We start from the raw sequence: 27,195 nt of genomic DNA, 5'->3' as shown, positions 1-27,195 counted from the left end.
TGTGTGTGTGTGTGTGTGTGTGTGTGTGTGTGTGTTTTTCCCCTGCCGCTGCTCGGTGAGTAGACTTTCTATCCATCCATGTACATTATATTATCAATAATTGACCGAGCGAGGTGGCGCAGTGGTTAGCACACTGGACTCGCATTCGGGAGGACGACGGTTCAATCCCGTCTCTGGCCATCCTGATTTAGGTTTTCCGTGATTTCCCTAAATCGCTTCAGGCAAATGCCGGGATGGTTCCTTTGAAAGGGCACGGCCGATTTCCTTCTCCATCCTTCCCTCACCCGAGCTTGCGCTCCGTCTCTAATGACCTCGTTGTCGACGGGACGTTAAACGCTAATCTCCTCCTCCTCCTCAATAATTGATTATTTTCATTCCTTCATGTGCTGCAGGATAATACAACATGCTACAATGTTCGTTGTGTGTGCACATGGTTTTGAAGAGCACCAGGATGAGTTTTACGTACTCCCCTGGCCACTAAACACCCAGGATTTAAACCTAACTGAGAATCTGTGGCTCACCTCGATCAGGCTGTTTGAGCTATGGATTTTCAACTGAGAAACCGATCACAGCTAGCCATGGCACTGGGATCAGCATGGTTTCACATTCCTGATGGTACCTTCCAGAACCTCTCTGACCCCCTTCCTGCACATCTCACAGCAGTCTGCAATGCTAAAGGCGATTATTTAGGCTTTTGACAGTTGTTCACATTAATGTGACTGGACCAACGTAAGTCACTGAATTATATCACAAATGACGCATATCATACCAAGTAGGGTCAAAGTGAGTAATTGCTGGGAGTATCGCATTCAGACACACTGTTTACAAGATAATTATCAAATCATTTGAGCTTGATTTCCAGTGGCAATAATTATCAAGCAGATTTAAAGAACAGAGGTTTATTTTGACACCTATGAGCTTATTAAACTAATTTATCAGACTATTAAGCAATGGCGAATTCTAACATGGTTGTGTAATTAAAGTAGATGGTTCAAATGGCCCTGAGCACTATGGGACTCAACTGCTGTGGTCATCAGTCCCCTAGAACTTAGAACTACTTAAACCTAACTAACCTAAGGACATCACACACACCCATGCCCGAAGCAGGATTCGAACCTGCGACCGTAGCAGCAGCGCGGCTCCGTACTGGAGCGCCTAGAACCACACGGCCACCGCGGCCGGCAATTAAAGTAGACATGGACCATGTGTGGATACACCTCAGCTTTGTTAGGGAGATCATGGAACATTCTTTGTTTTTTTTATAGACTACTTGGTCATAAATCTTATAGAACATGGTTTCTCTCTTAACATTTCTGTGCAACTATGTCTTACAGCCATTAAAATTTTTATTGTAGCCAAAATAAGTAAGGATCTAATACACAGTGATGTAACATCAATAAGTACAGAAGCATCAAATACTATTTCATCCTGAACTCTTCCAAATTTTCTTTGTTTGTTTGTTTGTTTCTTTCTTTCTTTGAAAAAAGCTGTTGCCTCCTCTAGTTATATAGCTGCTGTTCACCTGCCATTAATAGCTTAATATTTACTTGACTGCAGTGGTATTTTTCAAAGAAAATATGTTTTACATTTATAGGTACTAAATACTATTTGTGCTACATTAGCAACCTGTCTTGACTTTGCTTGTGTATCACTAAGTATGTACAGCTGGCAAATTCTTTAAATATGTACAGAAACACAAAAACTTTCCTCCTGGATCAGTCTGTCAATTAGCAAAAATCATATAAAAATCCCTATAGTAGTTACTGGGATCAGCCATAACACATGAACAGAAAAATTCGGTAGGAGACATTAAAATATAATGTGTATAGATTATTATTTCTCATACATCTTTTTAACAAATGTTTCTACTTGCCATGTAGCTAACAGAACTTTTTGATTCTTGAATCTAGATTTTCAGATAATTTGTAGAAAGAGTGACTAATGAGGCTTTTTTTTATTTTCTACCATGATGTAATGGGAAGGCTTTCCAAAGATACTTAATAATTATCCCAATATTGCACAAAATGAAATATAATGTAGAGGAAAAGGTTCCAATAATTCTGCTTATAAAGAGGGAAACTCTGGAAATTGTAAGTAGACAGTTGTTACTAAAAATGGAGAGAACATTACCTTTTAGTCTGTAAGATTATCTTCCACAGTCTCTCTCTCTCTCTCTCTCTCTCTCTCTCTCTCTCTCTCACACACACACACACACACACACACACAAGATGTAGCAATGTTTGCAACTTCTGTTTTCTAGACACTCAACTATCTTAAATTCATCCACATGTACACAACTTTTAACTACAGAATTCACAGGGCAATGTCTGGATACAATACTTTAATCACAAAGCAGTATATACTGACATTCACTTATTTAGCAATATTTACAACAAAGATAATACTGTCACACACTGGATGATTTACGAAGGGAGCAAATGTGAAATAGTACAGTATACATATATTGAAATTTGCTGGAGTACCTCCGCTCTCTGATTGCCTGCTGCGATATCTGAGAAATGCATTGTGCACGAAAGTTCTCATAGTGAACATCTTGTGTCACATCTTTCAGATCCTGCATGTGGGTAGAAATAAGCATTGTTCGTAGTTTAATGAAGTCACTATGTTTTGGATTTTCAACTGAAAAAGGAGAAATATTTGAATATTAACAAAAATAAAAAAAAGTAATGCAATTTCACTAGCATAATACAACTTAAGGAAGTTCAGTAAGCTGTAAGAATACCCTTAACACAAAACATGGGGACAAAATAATTGTAGTACAAGACAATCTTCACAACATTTCACCAATGGTTGGTTGGTTGACTGACTCATACATTCATTCAGTCTTCTTGTCCCATAAATACAAAGGCTCTGCTTAGCACAGGTGAGCACAGGATTAAATTATATTACTAACTATACCATAAGATTCCAGACTAAGTGATCTGACTGAAAATGTTAGTAACTCCAAGAAGAAAATAAATTTCTTCAGCAACAAGATAAGAACTACTCTGAACATACAGTGAAATGAGGAGGCAAGACTGACCAGGAAAAATGAAGAAATTTCTTTAAAGGTGGATTTCAATGTTATCTATTCTCTTAAAAATAAATGTTCAAGTAGTTCTGATGAAATCAGAAGTGAATTAATCGACTGTTGTTCAACTGAACTTAGTACTATACAAGACAATTGCTTAGGTAATACATCTTCCCAGACAGACTTTAACTTACTACTGTCAAACCACATCACATAAAAGGAGATAAAATTACCACCCCATCCCATTATTACCAGTATTTTAATTTTCTTTTGAGAAATCCATGCACAATAGACCTGATAAATGCAAATAATCTTAATTTCAAAAAGTGTTGTCAACTGAACAGATTATATTAATTTTGATGGATGATATAGCAGATTCAGTAAAAAGGAAAATATTACCATTGGGAATATTTTGTAGCTTGGCTAAAGCTTTTGATTGTGTGAACCATATTCTCATGCAAAAATTTAGTAGCTGCAGCTGGTTTAAGGGTTTAACCTATTTGCTTCATTCAAAGCACATACCATCAGTTCCATCTCAATCAAACAGCAATAGGCACTCAGAATTTGAAAAATTTCAACATGGTGTGCGGTAGGATCCCATGTTGGGTTCTGAGTTACATTGATGACAGCCCACTTGCAATGTTGGAAAATGCGAATTTCATGCTTTTTGCAAACACAAATACAGGAATAAAAATTATTTAAATAAAAAACTTGTTAATACAATACATTTTTAAAATGAACAGAAAGTGTAAAATAATTTCTTCTAGCCCCATACATATTTCTAACCTAAGAAGTTTCAGCATTGCAGCACGTCAGCAATCATAAGAATCAATATAATTATGAAATATCCGCCTCAATTGCACAAACTACCTAGGTTTCAGCATGGGTAACCACGCCTTCTTCAGAACAAATGTAAAACAGCTTGCCTAAATAGGCATATTCAAAGGCTAAAATCAACACCTAGAGCGGTAAGACCCCATAAAAGATTTTTACAAATACACGGTACACACAGGGTTGAGATAAGCAATATTATTGACTTGGTACATATGTGTATTTGTAAAAATCTTTTATGGGGTCTTACCGCTGTAGGTGTTGATGTTAGCTTTTGACTATGCCTATTTAGGCAAGCTGTTTTATATTTGTTCTGTAGAAGGCGTGGTTAACCACACAGAAACCTAGGTAAACACCAGGTAGATTGTGCAATTGAGGCGGATATTTTATAATTATTTCATAATTATATTTCTAACCCCTTACAGATAGTCCAGAAAATGTGTGTGTGTGCTTTTTTATAGCTACAAAAATACTTGTAGAATTTAAAACAAAAAATTTTGGGCTCGTGCAAGAGATAATAGTAAGGAAGTGAACTATTCATGCATCAAATATATACTTCATGTGTCCCATGTTTTTAGTTTCAAATTCTGCAAATGTTTTCACAGATATTAGAAATACAAAAGCACAAATTTTCAGGACTACCTGTGTGGAGTTAGGAATCTGTATATGGCTAGAAGAAGTTATTTTACACTTTTTAATCCATTTTCATAACATGTTATATTGAAAAGTTTATTATTTAAACAATTATTTTTTGCTTTTAGCCACGTGTGTCAAATTTTTCCAGTTGATTTCAAAATTTTTGATGATATTATATCAAACACTTGTAAATTTCAGGGCTGCTTCATTTTCTCTTCATCTGAATCAACCAATACACTGCTTCCTTCCACAATTGTCTTATGAAACGACCTCAAAGATAAAAATCAGAGAGAATTAGGTCACACAGGGACTTACCAGCAACCATTCTATATCTGTTAAAGTTAGAAGCTACCAAAGTAAGCGGGTGTTTTTGGAATTTGCTTTAATAGCAATACAAGAAGGGGGTGCAGTAAATCAGTTTAGGGCAGAAGTGTTTTGGATTACTTCATCTTGGGCCATTAATATTCTACAAACAAAGGAGAAATGGAGCAGTTAATGACAATACAAAGAGTGCCTTCACATTAGACTTTACTTTCTCGGGTGGAGTGTATAGGCATGTGCAAGTATAACAAACAGGTGGCACACTGAAGATGAGAGTTTATTTCTGAAGAGCAAATAACCACTTCAGTTTATTTATTTATTTTTTTATTTGTCATCGAGGTGGTATAATCCATTTCTTGGTGAAGTAGCTACATTTATAGTGTTTGAAAAAAAAAACTGGATAAAAAAGGTTGCAAATTAATATGATTTAATAGCCTGTACATTGTAGAATGTTAAACATACTCTCACTGCCCATATAAATGAACAAACTGACCACTTATTAAGGAATGAGATGTATATCAAAACAAACGTTGATGAATGATGACAATGCTGCATCCAAAGATCGTACTACAGTATTTTATGTGAAAATTGCAACATTAGGAAGGATAGATGTGACAAATGAATTTCTGCTTCCTGCAGAGTGCATCCTTTATTGGGCCAAACAGATGGATGTCAGAAGGTGAGGCACCCACTCGGCGCACACCTTTGAGTACTCCAACTAGTGGGCGAGAGTGTCAGCACTAGCAACCAAGACGTCCAGTTGAGCAGTGATAATAAATTCAGTTGGGAAGAGCACACCACAGAACTGCAGAAATGTCTTAACAAATCTGTATTTGCAATTCGAGTGTTAGCAGACATAGGCGACACAAAAATGAAAAAGCTTGCATACTTTGCCTACTTTCATCCCATAATGTCATATGGTATAATATTTTGGGGTAACTCCTCAAGTCAAACAAAAGTTTTCAGAGTCCAAAGGCGTGTAATACGTATTATTTGTGGAGTAAATTCACGGACGTCCTGTAGAAACCTTCAAAGAACTGGATATACTAACTACTGCCTCTCAGTATATTTACTCATTAATAAAATTTGTCCTAAATAATATATCTCTTTTTCCAACAAACAGCTCAGTTCATACATAGAATACGAGGAACAAAAATGATCTGCACAAGGACTTAAAAGCACTTACTTTAGTTCAAAAAGGGGTCCACTACTCAGGAACACACATCTTCAATAATTTGCCAGTAAACATAAAAAATTTAGTTACAAATAAAGATCAGTTTAAAAGGAGCCTGAAAGACTTACTAGTGGCCAACTACTTCTACTCCATTGACGAATTTTTTAATAGAAACAAATGATGTATTGTATATATTCATACTATTAGTATTGTTATTTCAGCTAAAAAAAAAAAAAAAAAATCGACATGTTCCACATCCACGAGGATCTCCTCAGCACGGATCTATGGAATGAAAAACTAATCTAATCTAATCGTGATCCATCCATTGCTTCAAATGAGAGTGTCTACACAATTGAATATTACTGGAGTCACAGCTGTGAGTAGCCTGTCAAGCACACAGATCAGACATGTTTGCAATGATGACAGACACCTCGCCCAATGCCTCATCTTACTTTTGTTCACTGCCAGGTCTCTGAAGACACTCTGCAAGCCCCTATGAATACCTGCAATGCTCTGATTTTCTGCCAAAAGAAACCCAATGACAGCTTTCTGCTTGGAACACAACTCCATTACAAATGCTATTTTGCAGACTATGTCTAGCACCACCACCTACTGGAGCTTCATGAAACCATAGGCACTAAGGCGTTAATATTTCACTATACCCCACAACAAATTCTGCATGTTTTCAACCAAAATTAGCTCCCAAAAAAAGTCTTTCATTACTTACTGAATGCCCATCATAAATGGCTCTGATTACAAAACATAACACCATTTCTGGCTGAGAATTCTGTATGATGTGAAAACTCTGTATCCAGTAATCAGGCTGAGGTTATCCTCCATACACGCGAGTTGAGATAACATGTTTTATCTGGCGGCACCCTAAATCATCACACTTGATGTTTGCAACACTTTACAAAACAGGATGCTACGTTGTGTTCGCCATGGTACTGTATACCCTGTATGCGACCATAACTGGCAGAGGTTGAGGTGCGGTGCGTCCTGTCTGAAAATTTATTTTTTCACTCTGAATTCCCGTAATGGTGTTTACATGTTTTTAGCCTGAAGGATTTGTGGTTTTTGGGTGACAAGCTCCTTCAATGCTGTTTATGGCACTAGTCTAGCCTACAGCATATGGCATGGCATCACTGATGCAGGCTCCTATTTAAGCATATATGGCTGGTGAAGATGCATGGTCAGTTATGGCCATGCAGACAGAATAGCAGAAATCCCATGCTTTGGTAACATTATGGTCTTGTACCCATTCATCATATTGCACAGTCGCTTCTGTCCAGTAGTTCCATATATGTATCACTTCACTGCAGCATGCTATGTATCAACCAACGCATAATGGAAACTCCAGGTTGGAATTTCAACAATATAAGGAAAAGGTGTGATTGCTACTCACCGTAAAGATGACATGTTGAGCTGCAGACAGGCACAATGAAAATACTGTTACACATTTATTTTACAGCCAAAGTCTTCTTCAGAGAAGAAACACACACACACACACACACACACACACACACACACACACACACACACACACTCACTCACACCAAAGACTCATCGTTCTGTCCTGTTTGTCCTTTAGTGCCCGTCAGCATGAGAGTTCACATTCACTATCACATTTCCACTCTGTTTGATGACTCTTTGTTGTCAAAGTTGGTGTAACAATGAACATTCCAGTCCTACTGAAGAGAGTGCTACTAAGCTTATACACGGTCCAGTCACATTACTGTGACCATCAGTTTGGTTTGATCTCAATGTACAATAACCACTCACAAATAGCAGGTGAGGTCGATACACTAGCAGTGGAGAGCATATACTGATATACTGTGTGTCAGGAGGGGACCGGGGGGGGTGGGGGGGGGGTGGCTCGGCACAGAAAACTGTCATTCATTGTCGTGATGCAGAAACAGAGTTTTATCTGACATCCAAAAGGGTATGATCATTGGCTTTCAGGCGAAGGGTGGAAGCACTTCCAAAACACCTAAATTTGTTAACTGTTCATGTGCTGCCATGGTTAACGTACACCTAGCATGACAAAATGGTGCTATCCAAAACCGGTGCCAAAGCAACTGTGGTGCACCAAGGGTTGTAGATGACAGGGCTGAACGACAACTACGGAGACATGTACAGGCAAACAGCAGAATTGGTACATATGGACCTCCACAGCAGTTAGCTGGTTCATGCACCAATGCTGACTGCCATTCATTGGCAACAAAGACTGGAATTTGCATGCCAATATTGCAGCTTGACATCTACTGAGTGGCAACAGGTGGCCTTTTCAGATGAATTACATTTTACGCTCCACCGGACAGATGACCTTGCCATGTACAGCGTGAAATGTCAGACAGTAAAAACCCTGCAACAGTTGTGGTCTCGGGAATGTTTTTGTGGCATTCCCTGGGTGATGCCATCATTCTGGAAGGCAGAATGGATCAACACAAGAATGAATCTATCATTGGGGACTACGTTCACCCTTAAATGCAGTTTGTTTTTACTCGGAATGATGGCATCTACCAGCATGAGACTGCAACATGTCACACAGCTTACAGTGTGTATGTGTGGTTCAAAGACCATCAGGATGAGTTTAACAGGCTCCACTGGCTAATACATTCCCCAGATTTAAACCCAACTGAGAATCTGTGGGACTACCTTGATTGAGCTGTTTCCACCATGAATCCTCAACTGAGAAAACTTGTACAGCTGGCCATGGCACTGGACTTTATACAGCTTCAAGTCCCTCTTGGTGTCTTCCAGAACCTCAATGACACTCTTACTGCATGTCTCACAGTGGTCTTTGCTGCAAAAGGTGGTTATTCAGGCTTTAGACAGATGGTCACTTTAATGTGAGTGGACAATGTATATTCACCCTATCTCTGCAATATTAACCAATAGTAATAATTAGTAAACTGTTCTACACATCTTCTGCACTTGTAATCATTCTAGTCATTTTTCTGGGTGCTGTAATTTTAAAAAACGTTAGTATATAATTATTATTTCTTCCAATTAGTCTTACACACTTTTTCAAAGTCAACCAAAAAAAGAACCTTTTGTCACACATTTCTGTGGGCAATTAGGTTTGCACATTTATTTATTTTTTTTTTACTCTGGATCATCACTGATGCATACACACAAGCAACTACATAATTTTTGTGGCTTGTAAACTTTACAGGCATGTTTCATCTTCTCAATATTAATGTAATGGTGTCACTTTATATTGAGAACAGTTTGTCGTCCTGTTCTGTTTTAGGGTACAAAAACCCACTAGGGTCATATGCACCCATTTTAAAAATGTCAAACACCAAGACAAAGAGAGGAGTTAAAAACGACTACATGTCAAACAGGGACATGGGATTAGGTCTATAAAATACACCATAGACAAACAGAGGTCCAGAACTAAAAATTAAACGGCCTTCGCCATACTGCTATGATGGGTAAAAGGTAAAGCGCAGTTGACAGCCCATGCGTCGTTTGTTAAAACGACCGATAATAAGACGGCAAAACACAAATGAGAACAAAAGTGGTTAAAAAATGGGCATTCCATCAGGAAATGGCAAATCATCAAAAGTTGAGCGCAATGTGCACAAAATGGTGGTGGAGCACCACTTAACAAATGGTGATGGCTAAAAAGACAGTGCTCAATATGCAATCTAGTTAAAATGACCTCAGATCGTCCAAACCGCTGGGAGAGGCTTAATAACCCGGAGGTTGTTGCCATTAAGAGAAGACCAGTGATAATGCCAAAGTGACTCCACCTGCTGACAGATGGTACACAGAGATCATCGGAGGGAATTTAAGAACTAGCAGGCTGAGGTACGATGACTCCAGTCTTGACAGCAGCCTCATTTCTTCTCAGACTGACGTGACCAGGAACCCATATAAACATCACAGTGGCTCCATCAAGAGTGAGCAAGTGACAGCTTTCCTTAACCTGTTGCAGTAAGAGATGGATGGTGTACAGCACACAGAGGCTTTGAAGGGCACTAAGAGTGTCTGAGAAGATGACGCAGTTGAAAAGCCTGTGTTGCCGGATGTATTGCGTGGCCTGATACAGGGTGAAGAGCTCTGCTGTAAATATTGAGCAGTGTTCCGGAAGTCGATAACGAAAAATATCAGGCGCCGATGATGAAGGCACACCTAGCCCTACGGTCAGTCCAAATTGAGAGCAGTGATTAGTTGTGATGACATCATGCAAAATAACAATTCAAGGCCATTTCTTTCAATCCTTTTGCCCAAAACAAGTGAAGATATTTTCTGTCATTCATTAATGAGCACAGCCAGCATTGTTTCCCACTATCGTGTTCTTATAAATCTGGCAATTCAGTCCACCACATAAATACAAGAATTTTCAAGCAATATTACTGTAGCACACCATAATCTGGAACTTACCTTCCACCACACCCCAGGGATATTGTCTTCCCCGGACCCTCTTTCCTGCTACTTCTAGCACAGTGTTGCTTCCAACTACAGCAAATGGAACGCAGGCTTTCAGTTCTCTATCCTGTTGCTTAAAATCTTCATCTTCATCAGTGTCACAATCAGGAAACTGATAAATCTGGAATACATGCACAGTGATGTCAAACACTCCTCAGCAAATTGTATACGATGGTGAATTTTTTTTACTGCAACTAAATCAGTTGACTGTTGACTCAGTGTTGAAATTGTCACCTTATAAAATAACTGTTTAGTTTTACAACTTTTATGTGTACATACACATAGAATAACAAAAAGGAAGATTGAGGAATTAAAGCATATTATGTAGAGGAGGTTGTCTGTAGTTGCTTTGCACATACAGCTACAAACAACAATCAAACAGGACAGTGTGCACAGAAAGGTTCTGATACTTCTTGCATGCTACAAACAGTGTCTGTGAATGTAAACACTTGCAAACGGTCATGAGAACATCATGCAAAATAACAGATCAAGGCTATTTTTTTTTTTCCTGTCCTTTTACCCAACAAAGCCCAGTTGAAGTCTATCTTCTGTCACAGCACAGAACAAAAAGTGGAAGCCTGTACAACGGATTATGTATATGCATCTTAAATGTCCTAGGTGACTGACAGCAGTTGAGTTTTCCTTGGATAAACAAGTATGGAGTTAATAGGCATACAATGGAACAATGCTCAAGGCATTAGAAGATATATATACTTAATTTTGCATGGGCTTCTTGTTGTACATCTGTATCTACAATGAGCAGCCAGAATAATAAAAGCCCACCTAACAAATCTTGGCCCACCTATTGGATGTGAAACGTTCCATTATTGTAGTATGGATTTCACAGGGCAATGATTTGTGACCAGAGGTGAGTGACACAGTATGTCCATCAAACGACGTGTCAATTCTGCAGAAGCAGTTTTCAAAGTCTTAAGTAACATGTGATTTTTCCACACTCCAGTCCTGCGAAGTCCCAGTGCAAGACTGGCAAAAAAACAGTGTGATGGAAAAACATTTGTCACTCCCCCCCCCCACCACCACCACCACCACCCCCACCACCACCACCGCACTCCACCGCAAATTGTGTCACAAACTTGATACTTGCTTTGCACATTGGGAAAGTCTGATGAAAATTAACTAATATCAATGTTTACACAATTTTCATTGTCTGACATCAGACCATCTCAAAACAGTCCTTTGTCAAATTAAAACAATGATTTCTCAACTTTCAGTACACAGAGTCAACCAAATTATTTCTCTTTACACAATTTATTCACTATTTGACTTATGGTTATGCCATGTGGATACATAAGACCATGGGCTCAAAACTTATGAAATAGGGTCATAGTTTATTATATAATTTTCCACAAAATGTTTTGAGGAAGTGCATTCACTTCATTAACATTTATTTGATCCCTTCTCACAAAAGGTCAGAGACTGTAAAGGACAATACACAAATTAATGGTTTATTTATTGATTATTAAAGAGATTATTAATTATAGAAACTGTGGTGTCACCGCCGGACACCACACTTGCTAGGTGGTAGCTTAAATCGGCCGCGGTCCATTAGTACATGTCGGACCCGCGTGTCGCCACTGGCAGTGATCGCAGACCGAGCGCCACCACACGGCAGGTCTCGAGAGACGTACTAGCACTCGCCCCAGTTGTACGACGACGTTGTTAGTGACTACACTGACGAAGCCTTTCTCTCATTTGCCGAGAGACAGTTAGAATAGCCTTCAGCTAAGTTAATGGCTACGACCTAGCAAGGCGCCATTAACCATTTGTAACGTTGCATGTACCTCAAGATAGAGTCTCACTTGTATCATCCAGAATGCTGTATACCAAAGGACGATATAAAAGTTAAGTGTTCTAGTAGTTACGCTCTTTTCTTTATCACATTAATTACAAATCCTGTTCCAGACTTAACGCAAGACGGCGTGAGTTTACGCGTGCCCTTTCGGCTAATTCACTGTGGACTGGCTGCCTTAACAGTCCACTACAGAAACATTAATATTCAATAAATGAAACAGTCTCATTGCATATCCTCTACATAGACGGTCCTTTGAACTTTAATAATGACATATTCCAATTCTTTATAATAATCTATTATCAAGCAAAAAGCTATGAAAATTATTGTTTAGCCTTAAAAAAATATATACAGTTTTGCCATGAAAGAAAATAGAGGACTGGTGATTTGAGGAGGATATTTTAAAGATTGCCATACTCTGTTGGTACCCTAGTTTTCTCATTCTTTAATATCAATTCAATCTAGTGGTACTGATCTATAGTCTCCCATCTCTTTCATGCGGATGTTGTTCTCTCTCTGTGTGTGTGTGTGTGTGTGTGTGTGTGTGTGTGTGTGTGTGTGTTTTTTTTTTTTTTAATAGATAGTTCTTTCTATGACTCCAACACAGATTTCTATCACCGAAATATATATGCTTAATGTTTTCCTTTAAAGAATAGTTTGGAAATTTGATAGTGGAACAGTCTCTCAGTACTTCTGTAGCTACTGGTATGTCATTACTTTTATATCTCTGTCCTTACATGGTAGCAAGGACAGCATGAAAGCAAGTTGGCTCCCAGGGTGCAAGGAAAGAAACACATTTACTGGTAAACGTAAATGAACAGTTCAAGTTTTGACTTAAGAATGGAAATAATAGGCATTTGGGTACAATGCCAAAAGTCTCTTAACTAGAGTCTAGCTTGGTGTCCTTGACTGGTGTCTGGTAGGTGTCCTGGTTGGTGCCCAGTTTGAGTCCCAGGGTAGTGGAGGTGATGCCCCTTCTAGGATCCACCGAGAGAGGGGACCTCACAAATGATGGAGGTTGCTGCTGGTTGGGATCTCCTGAGAGATGAGTCCTCAGGTTTGGTGGAAATCAATACTTGGCAGGATCCTGGGCTGTGCTGAGTTGATGTCCAGTCGGTGTTCTGGGCTGCACTGGAACTGCTGCTGATGAGTAGCACCAACAGCTGGGCAGCTGGACTCTGCCAGCACTGAGCCTGGTGCTTGAGCCAATGCTGTCTGCTAGTGGTCACACAGTATCTTAAATAATCTGACAAAAGGATTTCCACGAGGGGTTCATCTGACAGGCAGTGCCTTGGTCAGATGCACACACTGTTGGCAGGCAGTGCTTTAGTCTCTCATGGAACCCATGGAGTCTGACCACAAAGAGCAATGTTTCACTGTAGTCACCCCGTGTATATACAGAGCAACAGGTTGCTGTTGTCGTTCACAAATATTATTAAGCATGTGGTGTGTTTGACCACATGTGACTGGCTTTGGCAAACAACACTTAGTCTAGAAACCCCCCCTCCCCCTCCCAGCCAGAGCATATGTCCACCTGGCGACAGTGTCGAAGCATCTGGCCTGGCTGCAATAATTACTGCTTGGTATTTCTCTTGGTCTTTTGTCAGTGGGTTCAAATCGTATATTAGTCTTGGTAGCCTCTTAGCATCTATGCATTGCATATGTCCATGCCTTATCAGCTGCTGTGATGTTTCTTGTAGTCTTACAATCTGAACCTCTTTTCGGATTTCCTTATTTTGAATTCTATCCTTCCATGTCTTTCTGACCATGCTATGATGAAGCCTCATTTCAGCTGCCTGAGTTCTGAAGATGTCTTTACTTCTCACGGTCTATATATAAAAATGGGCATGTAATTGGTTTCATAAATTACTCTGACATTTTAATGGTACTTTCTGGTTCTATATTATGTCTTCAATTATTTGATAGAAGTACTGCCCATTTGAATACTGTGAGTGACTTCTTTGTCTATAGAATCAATAACTGAAACAACATCGGCAACATATCTGAAATGATGTGTCATCTGAAGCTGTTTTACCTCAGTTTCAACGTATCCCACTGATTGCCCATATCTTTTAACAGCTTTTACCTCACTTTCTCCTGACTGAAGATGATACTGCATACTGAGAAACTTCTGCTAAGGTGTTTATCTGATCTTAGTAGTCATTTTTAGAGTCACCTCACTGTTTGGTGTACTTTTTTTCTGGATCTTGTTCATTACAGCACTGAAAAGAAGAGGACAAAGAGCTCAACTTCGCATTAATGAAAATTTCATACCGAAGCATTCCAATTTTCTTCAGTGTTTACCACACCTTTTCCCATTCAAAATATCAAATACTTCCTTTATGTATGTGATAATGGTATTTTTCCATTAATTTGCAGAGAGCAACAATTATATCAGTTTTTTTATTTTCCTTCCTTGAATTCATGTGGTTCCTCCAAGAGGTTTTCTTCGGAGAGAAGTCTCTAATAAAGTTCACTCACTTGAGACATTAGTGATACTGCTACACTTAACAACATTTCTTTCTGTCACCTTTCCTGAAAACTGGGATTGTTTATGCCAGTTTTCCAACAGCATGTTTTATGTACTCCAGGCATATTGCACATCATCCCCAGTTAAACTTGTCTCATTGTCCAAGTGATACAGATGTGATGCAGTACTGTCTTTTTGTATATTCTGTGCACGATTTACTTATAACAACTCATCTAAGTAAGATTTCCAAGTTTCTTTAATCTTATCACCATCCATGATGAGGTTTCCATTGTCATCTGTCAACTTGGACTGTTCTTTATCTCTTTTTGTTTTTTCATCATTCCGTATAGAATTTTCAGTGAACAAGAATCACTCAAGCGGAGGAGTAGGGTAGGTGGACCCTCCTCCCTTGAGCCGAATTAATGGTTGTGTTTGACACCACAACCAAAGGCTGTTTCTTCAACATTGCTAGGTAATACAGTTGAGAAACTAGGTCAAACAACCACAATAGAAACAGGTGGCAACGTATCTATTACAGCTTGTGGGTTTCTGGATCAGCTGACAGCCTTCCCCAAAACATTCACACATTCTTTTTAAAAAATGCATTGCTTTAACTGAAAAAAGCAAAGTTCTGAACTTGAAGGTTACAGTATAAAACATTGTTCTTTAATAGCTGATTACACTAGTTTAAAATGTTACCATGGTAGTTATTCACCTGTATTTTGTTGTCCTCAATATCGGCCATTACCCTCTCCTTGAGCCTGCGAACCTCATTTGCAGTAAGTGTGTCAGCTTTGGCAATAACAGGCACAATATTCACTTTTCTGTGAAGTCTCCTCAGAAACTCCAGATCCAGCTGCCGCAGGCTGAAATTTGTGAACTTTGATAAATTTTTAAGCTTACAGTTTAAATCAGGTGAGGTTTTCTAGATTATTTGCCTCTACAAATCATAAATCAAGTTTTCCCAGAAACATAAATTTGAAAGCATTAGAAATGTTGAGCAGTGAGACACCAAGTGCACAACTTGTAACCAATTTCTAGGTATATTTAAACAATGGAAACTGCAGGTGGGAATACCAACAGTGTAAGAAAAGAAAGATTGCTAACACACTAAGTTTCAGACCAGCACAATTAAAAGACACTTACATGTAAACTTTTGCCCACAGCTTTCTACTAAAAAAGAGAAATGCACAACATTCATTCACACAAAAAAGCACACCTCAAGCACACGACTCCTAATAGCAGCAGCTCATGCCAAAATGCAGCAATCATATGGGATGGAAACAGCAATCTTGTAAAGGGGAAGGAATAGCAGCGTACAGGTGGAAGGGACAGAGGAGCAATGTCTGGAGAAGTGTGCAGGACTAGAATGCAAACAGGTGTAGCATCAGGAGGTTGTGAGTCAGGGAGTTGGGGAAAATGGAGCAAAAATGGAGAGGAGTGGGGAAAGATGGGCAGGTGTGTTGGTATAGAGCAGCAAACAAAGAGGATAGGAGACAAGAATGGGAAGGAGGTGATAGGACAGAACAGGTGGAAGCTGCTGAGTGGAGGTTGTGGGGACAGTATGTTACCATAGGTTAAGGCTGAGATCATTACGAGAGTCGAGAATGTGTTATAAGGATAATTCCTATCTGTGCCTTTCAGAAACGCTAGTGGTGGAGGGGAAGATCCAGATGGCTCAGCTAGTGAAGCAGCCACTGAAATCTCAGCTGCGTATTGGCCACATGGTGGTCTACTTTGCTCTTGGCCACAGTTTGGCAATGGCTGTTCATCCTGGTGGGCAGATGGTTGGTAGTCATATCAATATAAAAAGCTGTGCAATGGTTGCAGTAGAGCCAGTAAATGGCATGGCTGCTTTCATAGACTGCCTGGTCCATGATGGGGTAGGACAAACCTGTGACAATCCTGGAATAGGAAGTGCTGGCAAACGCAACTCAAACAATCCTGTTTGTATAACCATGTGCAAAGGAAGAGTATGGAATGGCCAAGAGTGACTGAAGAGTGTGTTGAATGAGTGAGAGCCTTTCATGCTTAACACCAAAAAATCAGTTCAGAACGCTAGTTGTGAATTAGCAGTTACAGTTACATCTGTGTGGAGAATTAAGGAGATGCTTACAACGATGTCCTTATTGTCAGCAGTTTACATGCTCTACAGCCTGCAGACTATGGTTCATGTGCAAAATTTGCAAACACAATGTTGCTTCATGATGAAGATTTTCTGGATCATGTCATCTTCAGTGATGAATCGACATTTCACCTAAATGGAAATCAGAACACACACAATGTGTGAATCTGGAGGTCAAAAAATCCCAAAAGATGGTACAGTTGCAACAACACTCCCCTAAATTGACTGTTTTAGTGCTATATCCTGGTGGAAAATTTACGGGCCTTTCTTTTTTGGTGAAGTAACAATAACTGCTGTTTCTTAATTCCTCCAGACACTCTGATCAGAGTTTGGGAAGGACTCTCTCATCAACACGTATGTGCGACAAATGCTGCTCACAATAAACACTTATAAGAAAAGCTGTTTGAGTTGTCCTTTCATTTTATGTATTGTTCATAATTGTAAACTGAATGTAATAAATGCTACAAAGCCTTAAAGCCCATATATTTATTATGGAACACCCTTAGAACAAGTACCTGGTTGGCATAGTTACAGAGTACAACACACTACAAGGCTATTACAGTTTCAGATTTCCATCTCTCCAAGTACACAATTTACACTGCAAATGGTATAAACAAAACATTTTTTACAGCATTATAAACAAGTTTCAATTCTTTTACAAAAATCATTCCTGCATCAATTTTTTATTTCTTAGCGCAGAAATGGATGAAAAATTCAGATATAGTGTGAAAGCAATGAGAAAGCAAGCAGATTTTCAGATTCCTACTGGAACACAGATTTTGTTTTTTTTTAAAAGACACAGTTACAGATGCTTTGAACACATAGTTTCATTTTCTGTCATGTACTATGATTATGGACAATGCTGTTTTTTACAAAGTAACATATTTCTCTTATGTAGAGATTCCCAAGAGGTAAAATGAGTGATTCTTGGGAGGTCTACAGCTGTCAGGTCTGAAGGTGTTGACTTTGCACTGTTCGTTACTGTCCAAGCCCTCTTCTGAGTGAGGAAAGGGTCTATGTGGGGAGGCTCCCCAGAATATGTTATCACACTGAATTACACTATGAAATTGTGCAGAGAAAACACTGCATCCAGTCTCTGAGCTTAAGCAATAAGCAAGGATGCATTAGGCATAGCGTATTTTATTCAGCTTACTATTAGTTTGTTGATATGTGATTGCCATTTTAAGGTGTCCTCGATCCACAAGCCTAAGAATCTTGTTTCTGATGCAGAGGATATTTCAGAATAGTCAGTGTAAATTGTGTGCTTAAAAAGACATATATTCATGGTTTATTCTGTTAATACTATGCCAGACACTGTCTAAAATTTATGTTCCTGTGATTCTTCTCCAACCTTACCTACTGAGCCTTGACTTGTGTATTTAATTCTCTTCTTCTTCTTCTTCTTCTTCTTCTTCTTCTTCTTCCTGTTCTACCACTACTACTACTACTACTACTACTACTACTACTAACCCGTGGCCATAAGGTGGTACAAAATAGAGACAACAGTGAACCCTGTTGTCTTGTATGTTTTTCCTGTTCAAACCACTTTCATCCCTGAAGTATTGTTGGAACTGTTCATCCACATAGTTGCAGCATGCACGCCAGCTGTCTTCACAGTTCACTGCATCTCCAAATCCTGAATAAAGAAAATACTTATGCTATTTTCCATATAGTTAATTTATAGTAAGCAGCTGCCTCTAACTTTCCAATGCATTATGCGCAGAAGAATGTATAAATGACAAACAATCAAGCACATTTCACCAACAGGGATAATAATTTGAGACATAGCTTGAGATGTTTCAGCGAAAATCCGATAAAGCAAAAACTATTTTGAGATGACTGTAAGAGAGCGTAAAGGTATTTTAGTTTGTAGACTTTATAATGCAGTTGCCTTTAAGCTAAAGAGACTGAATTTGAAAATATATTCAAATAATCAGCCTTATCTGTAACAAGTGGGCCTTCAAGTCTCTGTATGTCCATCTTTTAAGGAGATGGTTGTGGGACTCTGCTGTTTGGTACAGGATGTCAAATCAAACACCTTTCAGCCATCTAATTTCCAAACTGTTATTTTATTTGGTTACAAGTTGCAGGAATTTACTACATCATTTTCAGGCCCCCTGACCAATGAGTAGGAAGATTCCAACATAGGTTCCAGTCAAAATAGGGACCAGCATTCAAATACTGGTATCTGTAGACTTCTGCTTGATACAGTGATCACTTCAACCGTCATCTGCTGATAGTCAGCTGCCATTTATCAGATATTCTACAGAAATGGAGGCTACAAAATGAAAGTACACAAAACAACAGTGCAAAATAAGATGTATATTAATTGTTGCTTAACCCAAATAAGCACACTAAAACACAATGAAAATCAAGGTGTGATAAAGGACGCTGCACTATATACTTTGTGCTACTTTTCTTCACATAAGCCATTATACTGTAGGAACTGTTATTTTTACAATTTTGCAGTAAAAGCTATGATGTTCTGGCAAGTTGTCCATGGGAGGGATAGTTTTTTATCTCAACAAAGAGGTTAGTTACTAATAACAACTGAGATACGTTAACACAGGGCAAAGTGAAAGGAAGCACCAAATTTGGTAGACTAAAGTACTTGAGTAGTAACAGCAATGAAAACATGGTAGATGAGAAAAAACTGAAATTTGAACATTTGTATGCTCTCAGGGGACACTATGGTTGGAGAAGAAAAAAAAAAGAAAAAGGAAAAAAGGCTTAATGTCAATAGAGATCTTACAAAATGCAGGAAAAGAACACAAATAGAATAAAAAAAAATATAGATATTTCACCCTTTTCAGCAATCATTAAAATATCTGGGAATGCATAAACATGTGTCATCATTTTTACTTACCTCTGGTTTTCCCATTTTATATATGTAGCCAGTTGCATTTGACAAATTAGATTGAAACCTAAATGAAGAACAGCACATTTCAGATAGAGTCACCATGAACAGACAAAACAATAATTAGCATATTTACTAATTCTTTCCTTGCTACTGGGAGATGATTAAATTTTAGCAAAATCCCTGACTCCAATAAAATGAGGTATGTGAGGGAAAATGGTACAAGCATCTATTTTCAGTGAATCTAGTACCATTCTCTTCTAACTTCATGCTCTTAGGCCCGTTTCACACTGGAACAATGGTGATAGTCACCAGCAACCGTTACCGACAGATATACATTCGTTTGACCTGGAGCATTCACACCGGGACCCTACAATGCCTCACCGAGCCACTGTGATGCAGCAGTGACTCACTCTTGCCACATGTGAGAGACAAGGTCACTGTGTTCACAGCAGTCACTGCTAGACATGCATTAGTTTGAACTGGAGTGTGTCTCCACTGGGACACTGATCACAGAACAGCACTGCAGATTTGCCAATCAACAGGCAGTCATTTCCGAGACAGTGACGCGAAATATTTATTTTATATTATACTGTACACATTGTAGCCAGTTTAGATTTCATTAACATGGAAGACTTTGTTAGTGAAATAGAAAGCCATCCTGGTGTTTGGGATGTGAAAAGCGATGACTATAGCAACAAAGTGATGAAAACGAATGCGTGGCAAGAAATTATAACAAAGTTTGTGCTTGATTTCAATGAGAAGAGCTTGGATAAGAAAAACAAAATTGGTAAGTTTTATGTTCTTTTTTCAAATTTAGTACCTTATTTTTCAGACCATTAAAGGCTAGCGAAATTTAGTTGCTATCCCTGTACAAGTCCATTTCACTAACCAATCAGTTGGCAATACCTGCAATGCTGGACACCAGTGATCCGAGAGTGTTCACCACAGTCACCGGTGACCATCACTGGCAACAGTCACAAGTGTCCCAGTGTGAAATGGGCGTTAATTTGTACTTGGATGAAATTTATTGACAACATGTTGGATGCCACAAGACTGCTGCTGGCCACAGCAGACCTCACTTGCACCCGACACTTGCCTGGTGGTGAAACAACCTTCACTGTGTAAATTATACAATTTTTCATAAAATGAGAGAAAGGTAACCACTCACCTATATGAGGGTGATGTGTGCTGCATAGATACATATAACAGGAAGCATTGTTCACTAACTTTTGAGATCTCTGACTTCTTGTCATATAAAGTACCCAATTTCAAACACTAAACTGGGTCTGTGTGTGTGTGTGTGGGGGGGGGGGGGGGCGGCTTTATTGCATCAAAATATTCGAGGAGTGAGAAATAAAATTAATGAATTAACTATCTGCATAGATGAATTGAGTCTTCAAACCCAGCTGACATAATCTGCCTCTCTGAACATCATGTGACCACTGGTATAGAACTTTGAAGTGTTACAAGGTTTAGGTTAGCATCTCACTTTTCTAGATCAGAAATGGAGAAAGGAGGGGTTGCCACATTCGTTAGGAACTGTCATAAATTTAAGAACATAGACATTCATAAATTTTGCCTAGAACAGCATATGGAAGCATGTGCAACAGAATTAGAATTTCACAAAAAATCCTTCATAATATTAAGTGTATATCGAGCACCTGCAGGTAACTTCAATCTGTTTGTCATCCACCTTGAAGCTGTACTGGCCCATTTAACAACGAAAAACAAAGAAATAGTGGTTGCTGGTGATTTCAATGTAGATTTCCTTAAAGACTCTCCCAATAAGAACTTATTTGAGTTAGTAACACTATCATTCAACTTATTTCCCACTATAAAGTTCCCCACTAGGATAGCCACTTGCTCACAAACAGCCATTGATAATATCTTTATAGAAAAGTCCAATGAACAAAATTATATTACAAAACCAACAGTCAATGGTCTCTCAGACCATGACATGCAGTTCCTTCTGTTAAATGTTAATACTGAACAGGATATAAAACTTGTTAAATCTGAGCTCAAGAGGGTAATCAGTAAGACAAAAATTGATTATTTTAGGACACTCCTCAGAGACATTCACTGGACTGATCTTTACAGTGCTCATGGCATGAATAAAAAATATAACATTTTTGCTAATAAAGTGCTTACCTTATTCGAACACTGCTTTCCCCCAAAAGTTACCAAGGTTAGAGCAAAGTCTACAAAGAACCATGGATTACTCGAGGAGCTTGTGTCTGTATATGTGTGGATGGATATGTGTGTGTGTGCGCGCGAGTGTATACCTGTCCTTTTTTCCCCCTAAGGTAAGTCTTTCCGCTCCCGGGATTGGAATGACTCCTTACCCTCTCCCTTAAAACCCACATCCTTTCGTCTTTCCCTCTCCTTCCCCTCTTTCCTGATGAGGCAACAGTTTGTTGCGAAAGCTTGAATTTTGTGTGTGTGTTTGTGTATCTATCGACCTGCCAGCGCTTTCGTTCGGTAAGTCACATCATCTTTGTGTGTATATATATATATATATATATATATATATATATATATATATATATATATATATATATATGATGAGACTTACCAAACAAAAGCGCTGGCAGGTCGATAGACACACAAACAAACACAAATATACACACAAAATTCAAGCTTTCGCAACAAACTGTTGCCTCATCAGGAAAGAGGGAAGGAGAGGGAAAGACGAAAGGATGTGGGTTTTAAGGGAGAGGGTAAGGAGTCATTCCAATCCCGGGAGCGGAAAGACTTACCTTAGGGGGAAAAAAGGACAGGTATACACTCGCACACACACACATATCCATCCACACATACAGACACAAGCAGACATATTTAAATATGTCTGCTTGTGTCTGTATGTGTGGATGGATATGTGTGTGTGTGCGCGAGTGTATACCTGTCCTTTTTTCCCCCTAAGGTAAGTCTTTCCGCTCCCGGAATTGGAATGACTCCTTACCCTCTCCCTTAAAACCCACATCCTTTCGTCTTTCCCTCTCCTTCCCTCTTTCCTGATGAGGCAACAGTTTGTTGCGAAAGCTTGAATTTTGTGTGTATATTTGTGTTTGTTTGTGTGTCTATCGACCTGCCAGCGCTTTTGTTTGGTAAGTCTCATCATCTTTCTTTTTAGATATATTTTTTCCACGTGGATGATGTGACTTACCAAATGAAAGTGCTGGCAGGTCGACAGACACACAAACAAGAATTAGTATATGATGTGCAGCATTGCACTGGTAGATGGATGTGTAGTAGTTGTTTGATAGTTGATACAGTGCACCTTGGAGTGGAGCAGCTGTGCTAGTTGTAATATACTGTTAGCAAATACAGTCCATTAATAGAGGTGCTATTTGTGTTTGATTGGGCAGATGAGTTGGAGCTGCCATTCACTGCCTCTACTAGTTGCAGATTGTGTATGCTCCCCGATACATGGCTGATAAATTTTGATGGTGGAGAACAAGCATGAAATGGTCAGCATTGTGTTTGCATTTAAACAGTTCTGAGTTGCATTTGGACAAGTGGCTCACTAATTTGTTTGATGTTATTGTGCATGACTTTGCTTTCAAGTTTTATATATTCGGTGGGCACACTTAGGAATTTTGACTGTTTTAAGAATGGCAGAAAAACTTCATGTTTCATATGTTGTTTGTTTCATGTAATGTTTTAAATTGTTTATTTGCTGGATCACTTATGCTGGTAGCATTAATTTTTCTATAAACTGCACTTAGGGTGATGAGAATTACATTGTTTCTTCACGATTGTGGTTTGAAGTAAGTCTTACCAAAAGATTGTAGAGTCTCACTAAAAGAGTGCAGCTAGGATGTAAATTCTGAATGGTTTGGATCAGCTGATTATTGTAAGCTGATAATAAGAGAAAATACTTTTTAAATTTGTCCAGCCTTAGGTTATTAAGATTTGTTTCAAAGACAGCTTACTTGGAGTTTCCTGTCTAAAGAATTTTAATTTCCTTTTAAAAGTCATGGCACTTTTTCCCACAGTTCTTTTAGGAAAGATTATATGGTTCATCAGCTTTTGACTAAGGTAGGATTGGCCAACTAAGTTTTGATAATTTTAAAACAGTTTTCTGGTTTTTGAGTTGCAAAGTTATTGAACACTTCATCTGTTAATACTGTATTCTGTAATGATTTTAGGTGTTTTAGATTTCTCCTGAGCCTTTTATTTGTCAGTATATTTATGAAGGCAGCTTTCAGGAAGGCCTAAGTGATGTCTGATTCTGAAGGCTGTGCCGTCCAATGCATCTGCAAAGCCAATGTCATTTGAATTTGTTATAAATTGTGGAAGCTCTATGATATGGTACATTTGTGTGTAGTTAACTTCCAGATTTGTGTGTAATTTACTGTTAAATAAATTTGAGCAATTTAATCGTGACTCCTCTGCGTATGTGTCCACAATCCTTCCACATCCAAACTGAACATAGTTGGCAATTTAGTTCAGCTCCATAATACGCTTTAGGAGAAGCTTTCAAACACAGACTGGCAGCAGGTATACAAACCAGATGATTTTAATGAAAACTGGGGCCATTTCTATGAAACATGTAACCATAGTTTCTATTGAGAATGGCCAATGGTAAAAAACTAAGGAAATCAAGTTATACAAAAGGTCTTAATATTCCTCCAGAAATCAACAAAGTAAAGAAATATATGAAAGGCCTATATATGCAGTTCATGCAAACTACATTGCTGTACTTGATGACAAAGTCAAAACGTGGCAGGAAAACATACAAGAAATCCCCGAAGAATTTAAAAGTGCATTATTATGTTGAACAGACAAACAAATCTAGTAATGATAGTAAAATAGCCTGGAATATAATAAACAAAGAATGTGACACTACCTTCATAGTTTTAAGAAATATTCTTAGGAAGCAAGTCTTGAGCCTCAGTTGCTAAAGAAGACAGTGTGGAAGGTTTTAAGAAAACATTTACACATGCATCCATTCCAGTTACAGTTGGTACATGCTCTAAATCCAAATGACTATGAGACACATTATAACATTACAAGTGGAGTGTTGCAGCAGGAAGCTGACTTGATCATGTGGTGTTCAGTAGTAAGGCAACTTCTCATCTTAGTTGGAAGCTAAAAGCCCAAAATTTTCGTACACTATGTGATCAAAAGTATCCGGATGCCCCTAAAAAATAACTTACTTCATATTAGGTGCATTGTGCTGCCACCTACTGCCAGGTACTCCATATCAGCAACCTCAGTAGTCATTAGACATCGTGAGAGAGCAGAATGGGGCACTACACAGAACTCACGGACTTCTAACATGGTCAAGTTATTGGGTGTCACTTGTGTCACACATCTGTAGATGAGATTTCCACACTCCTAAACATCTCTAGGTCCACTGTTTCCAATGTAATAGTGAAGTTAAAATGTAAAGGGACAAGTACAGCACAAAAGCGTACAGGCCAACCTCGCCTGTTGACTGACAGAGATTGCGACAGTTGAAGAGGATTGTAATGTGTAATAGGCAGACATCTATCCAGACCATCACAAAGCAATTCCAAACTGCATCAGGATCCACTGCAAGTACTATGTCAGTTAGGCAGGAGGTGAGAAAACTTGGATTTCACGGTCAAGCGGTAGATCATAAGCCACACATCACACTGGTAAATGCCAAACATCTTGCTTGGTGTAATAAGGAGCGTAAACATTGGACAATTGAACAGTGGAAAAACATTGTGTGGAGTGATGAATCATGGTACACAATTTGGTGATCCGATGGCAGTGTGTGGGTATGGCAAATGCCCGGTGAACGTCACCTACCAGCGTGTGTAGTGCCAACAGTAAAATTAGGAGGCAGTGGTTATCCCTTATCATTTAGCTACAATATAGCAGGTCAGCAACTGGAAGCAGTTAATTCCATAAAATATCTGGGACTAGGCATTAGGAGTGATTTAAATTGGAATGATCATATAAAGTTGGTCGTCGGTAAAGCAGATGCCAGACTGAGAATCATTGGAAGAATCCTAAGGAAATGCAATCCGAAAACAAAGGAAGTAGGTTACAGTTCACTTGTTTGCCCACTGCTTGAATATTGCTCACCAGTGTGGGATCCGTACCAGATAGGGTTGATAGAAGAGATAGAGAAGATCCAACAGAGAGCAGCACGCTTCGTTACAGGATCATTTAGTAATCGCAAACGCGTTATGGAGATGATGGATAAACTCCAGTGGAAGATTCTGTAGGAGAGATGCTCAGTAGCTCGGTACGGGCTTTCGTTGAAGTTTCGAGAACATACCTTCATCGAGGAGTCAAGCAGTATATTGCTCCCTCCTACGTATATCACACGAAGACGCCATGAGGATAAAATCAGAAAGATTAGAGCCTATACAGAGGCATACCAACAATCTTTCTTTCCACGAACAATACGAGACTGGAATAGAAGAGAGAACCAATGGAGGTACTCAAGGTACCCTCCACGACACACCGTCAGGTGGCTTGCAGAGTATGGATGTAGATGTAGATGGTTGGTTGGTTGGTTGGTTGGTTGGTTGGTTGGTGTTTAAGGGACCAAACAGCAAGGTCATCAGTCCCTTGTTTCAAATGTGGTCCATTCCGATAGTGTGACATCTCAGAAATATCATAACAATAAACGGGAAAAGGCTAAAAAATGTAAAAGGGCAGTCATGTTGTCAATGGTAAAAACAAAATGAGCTAAGTCAGCAAGAGAGTGAACCCAACGTTAGGCTGAAGCAGCAGAGGCAAGACCACCTGCAACTTAAAGGTGCAACAACTAGAATGTAGAAGTACATATGGGAAAAGGAAACTAATCAATCCTAAAAAAAAATGATAAAAACAGAGTAAAAGGGGAAGAAAAGAGGACCCCGGTCAGGGAGGGGAGTCGGGAATCTCCAAACACGGCTTACAGTGGGAGATACCCCAACACTCACCACCCTGCCCCAACACCAGAGAGAGATTAAAAACCTTAAAACTGAGAATAAAAAACACTTTCCCAGAAGAAACCGAGAACCAGGGAGACCATCCGGGAATCGTCAGCCAACATCAAAGGTAAAGTGTGGGGGGGGTCTGAACTTAGCATGCAGAGCCAAAAGAAGGGGGCATTCAACCAAAATGTGGGCTACTGACTGGAAGGCTCCAACCACAAAGTGGGGGTGGCTCATCATGCAAAAGAAAACCATGGGTCAGCCTGGTATGGCCAATGCGGAGACGACACAGTCCTTTTGGGAGAGGCAAAAGGAAGAACGCCACAGGCCTGGTGTCACCTTAATTGCACGAAGTTTATTACACAGGGAAGTAGCCTCCCAAGAGTTGGCCCATGATTGTGCAAAGTGGGATTTGATGTGAAGCCGTAAATCTGCTGCAGGAGGGGTTACAGAAAATGGGGGGGTAAGTGACTGCTCCCCCAGCCAAACGATCAGCGAGCTCATTGCCCGGGATACCCACATGGCCAGGGACCCAAAGGAAGTCAACGGAACAAGAAGCACGGTGAATATCAGCGAGATGGTCATGGATGGCAGA

General features: G+C 39.2%; 1 protein-coding gene across 4 annotated transcripts in view; it reads right to left on the bottom strand.

The window, feature by feature from the left end:
- Nucleotides 1–27,195, bottom strand: part of LOC126195906 (septin-2) — a 318,131-nt gene that overhangs the window by 10,733 nt on the left and 280,203 nt on the right. For all 4 annotated transcript variants that reach the window (XM_049934527.1, XM_049934526.1, XM_049934525.1 and 1 more), the window contains exons 4-7: nt 18,309–18,474; nt 15,429–15,579; nt 10,389–10,554; nt 2,484–2,640 (exon numbers count right to left, since the gene is read on the bottom strand). In XM_049934527.1, coding sequence (XP_049790484.1) covers nt 2,484–2,640; nt 10,389–10,554; nt 15,429–15,579; nt 18,309–18,474 — 640 coding nt within the window. The remainder of the gene's footprint in view (nt 1–2,483; nt 2,641–10,388; nt 10,555–15,428; nt 15,580–18,308; nt 18,475–27,195) is intronic.

The sequence above is a fragment of the Schistocerca nitens genome, chromosome 1, assembly GCF_023898315.1.
Source record: "Schistocerca nitens isolate TAMUIC-IGC-003100 chromosome 1, iqSchNite1.1, whole genome shotgun sequence".
Lineage (NCBI taxonomy): Eukaryota > Metazoa > Arthropoda > Insecta > Orthoptera > Acrididae > Schistocerca > Schistocerca nitens.
This window is presented reverse-complemented; position numbering and strand designations above follow the sequence as displayed.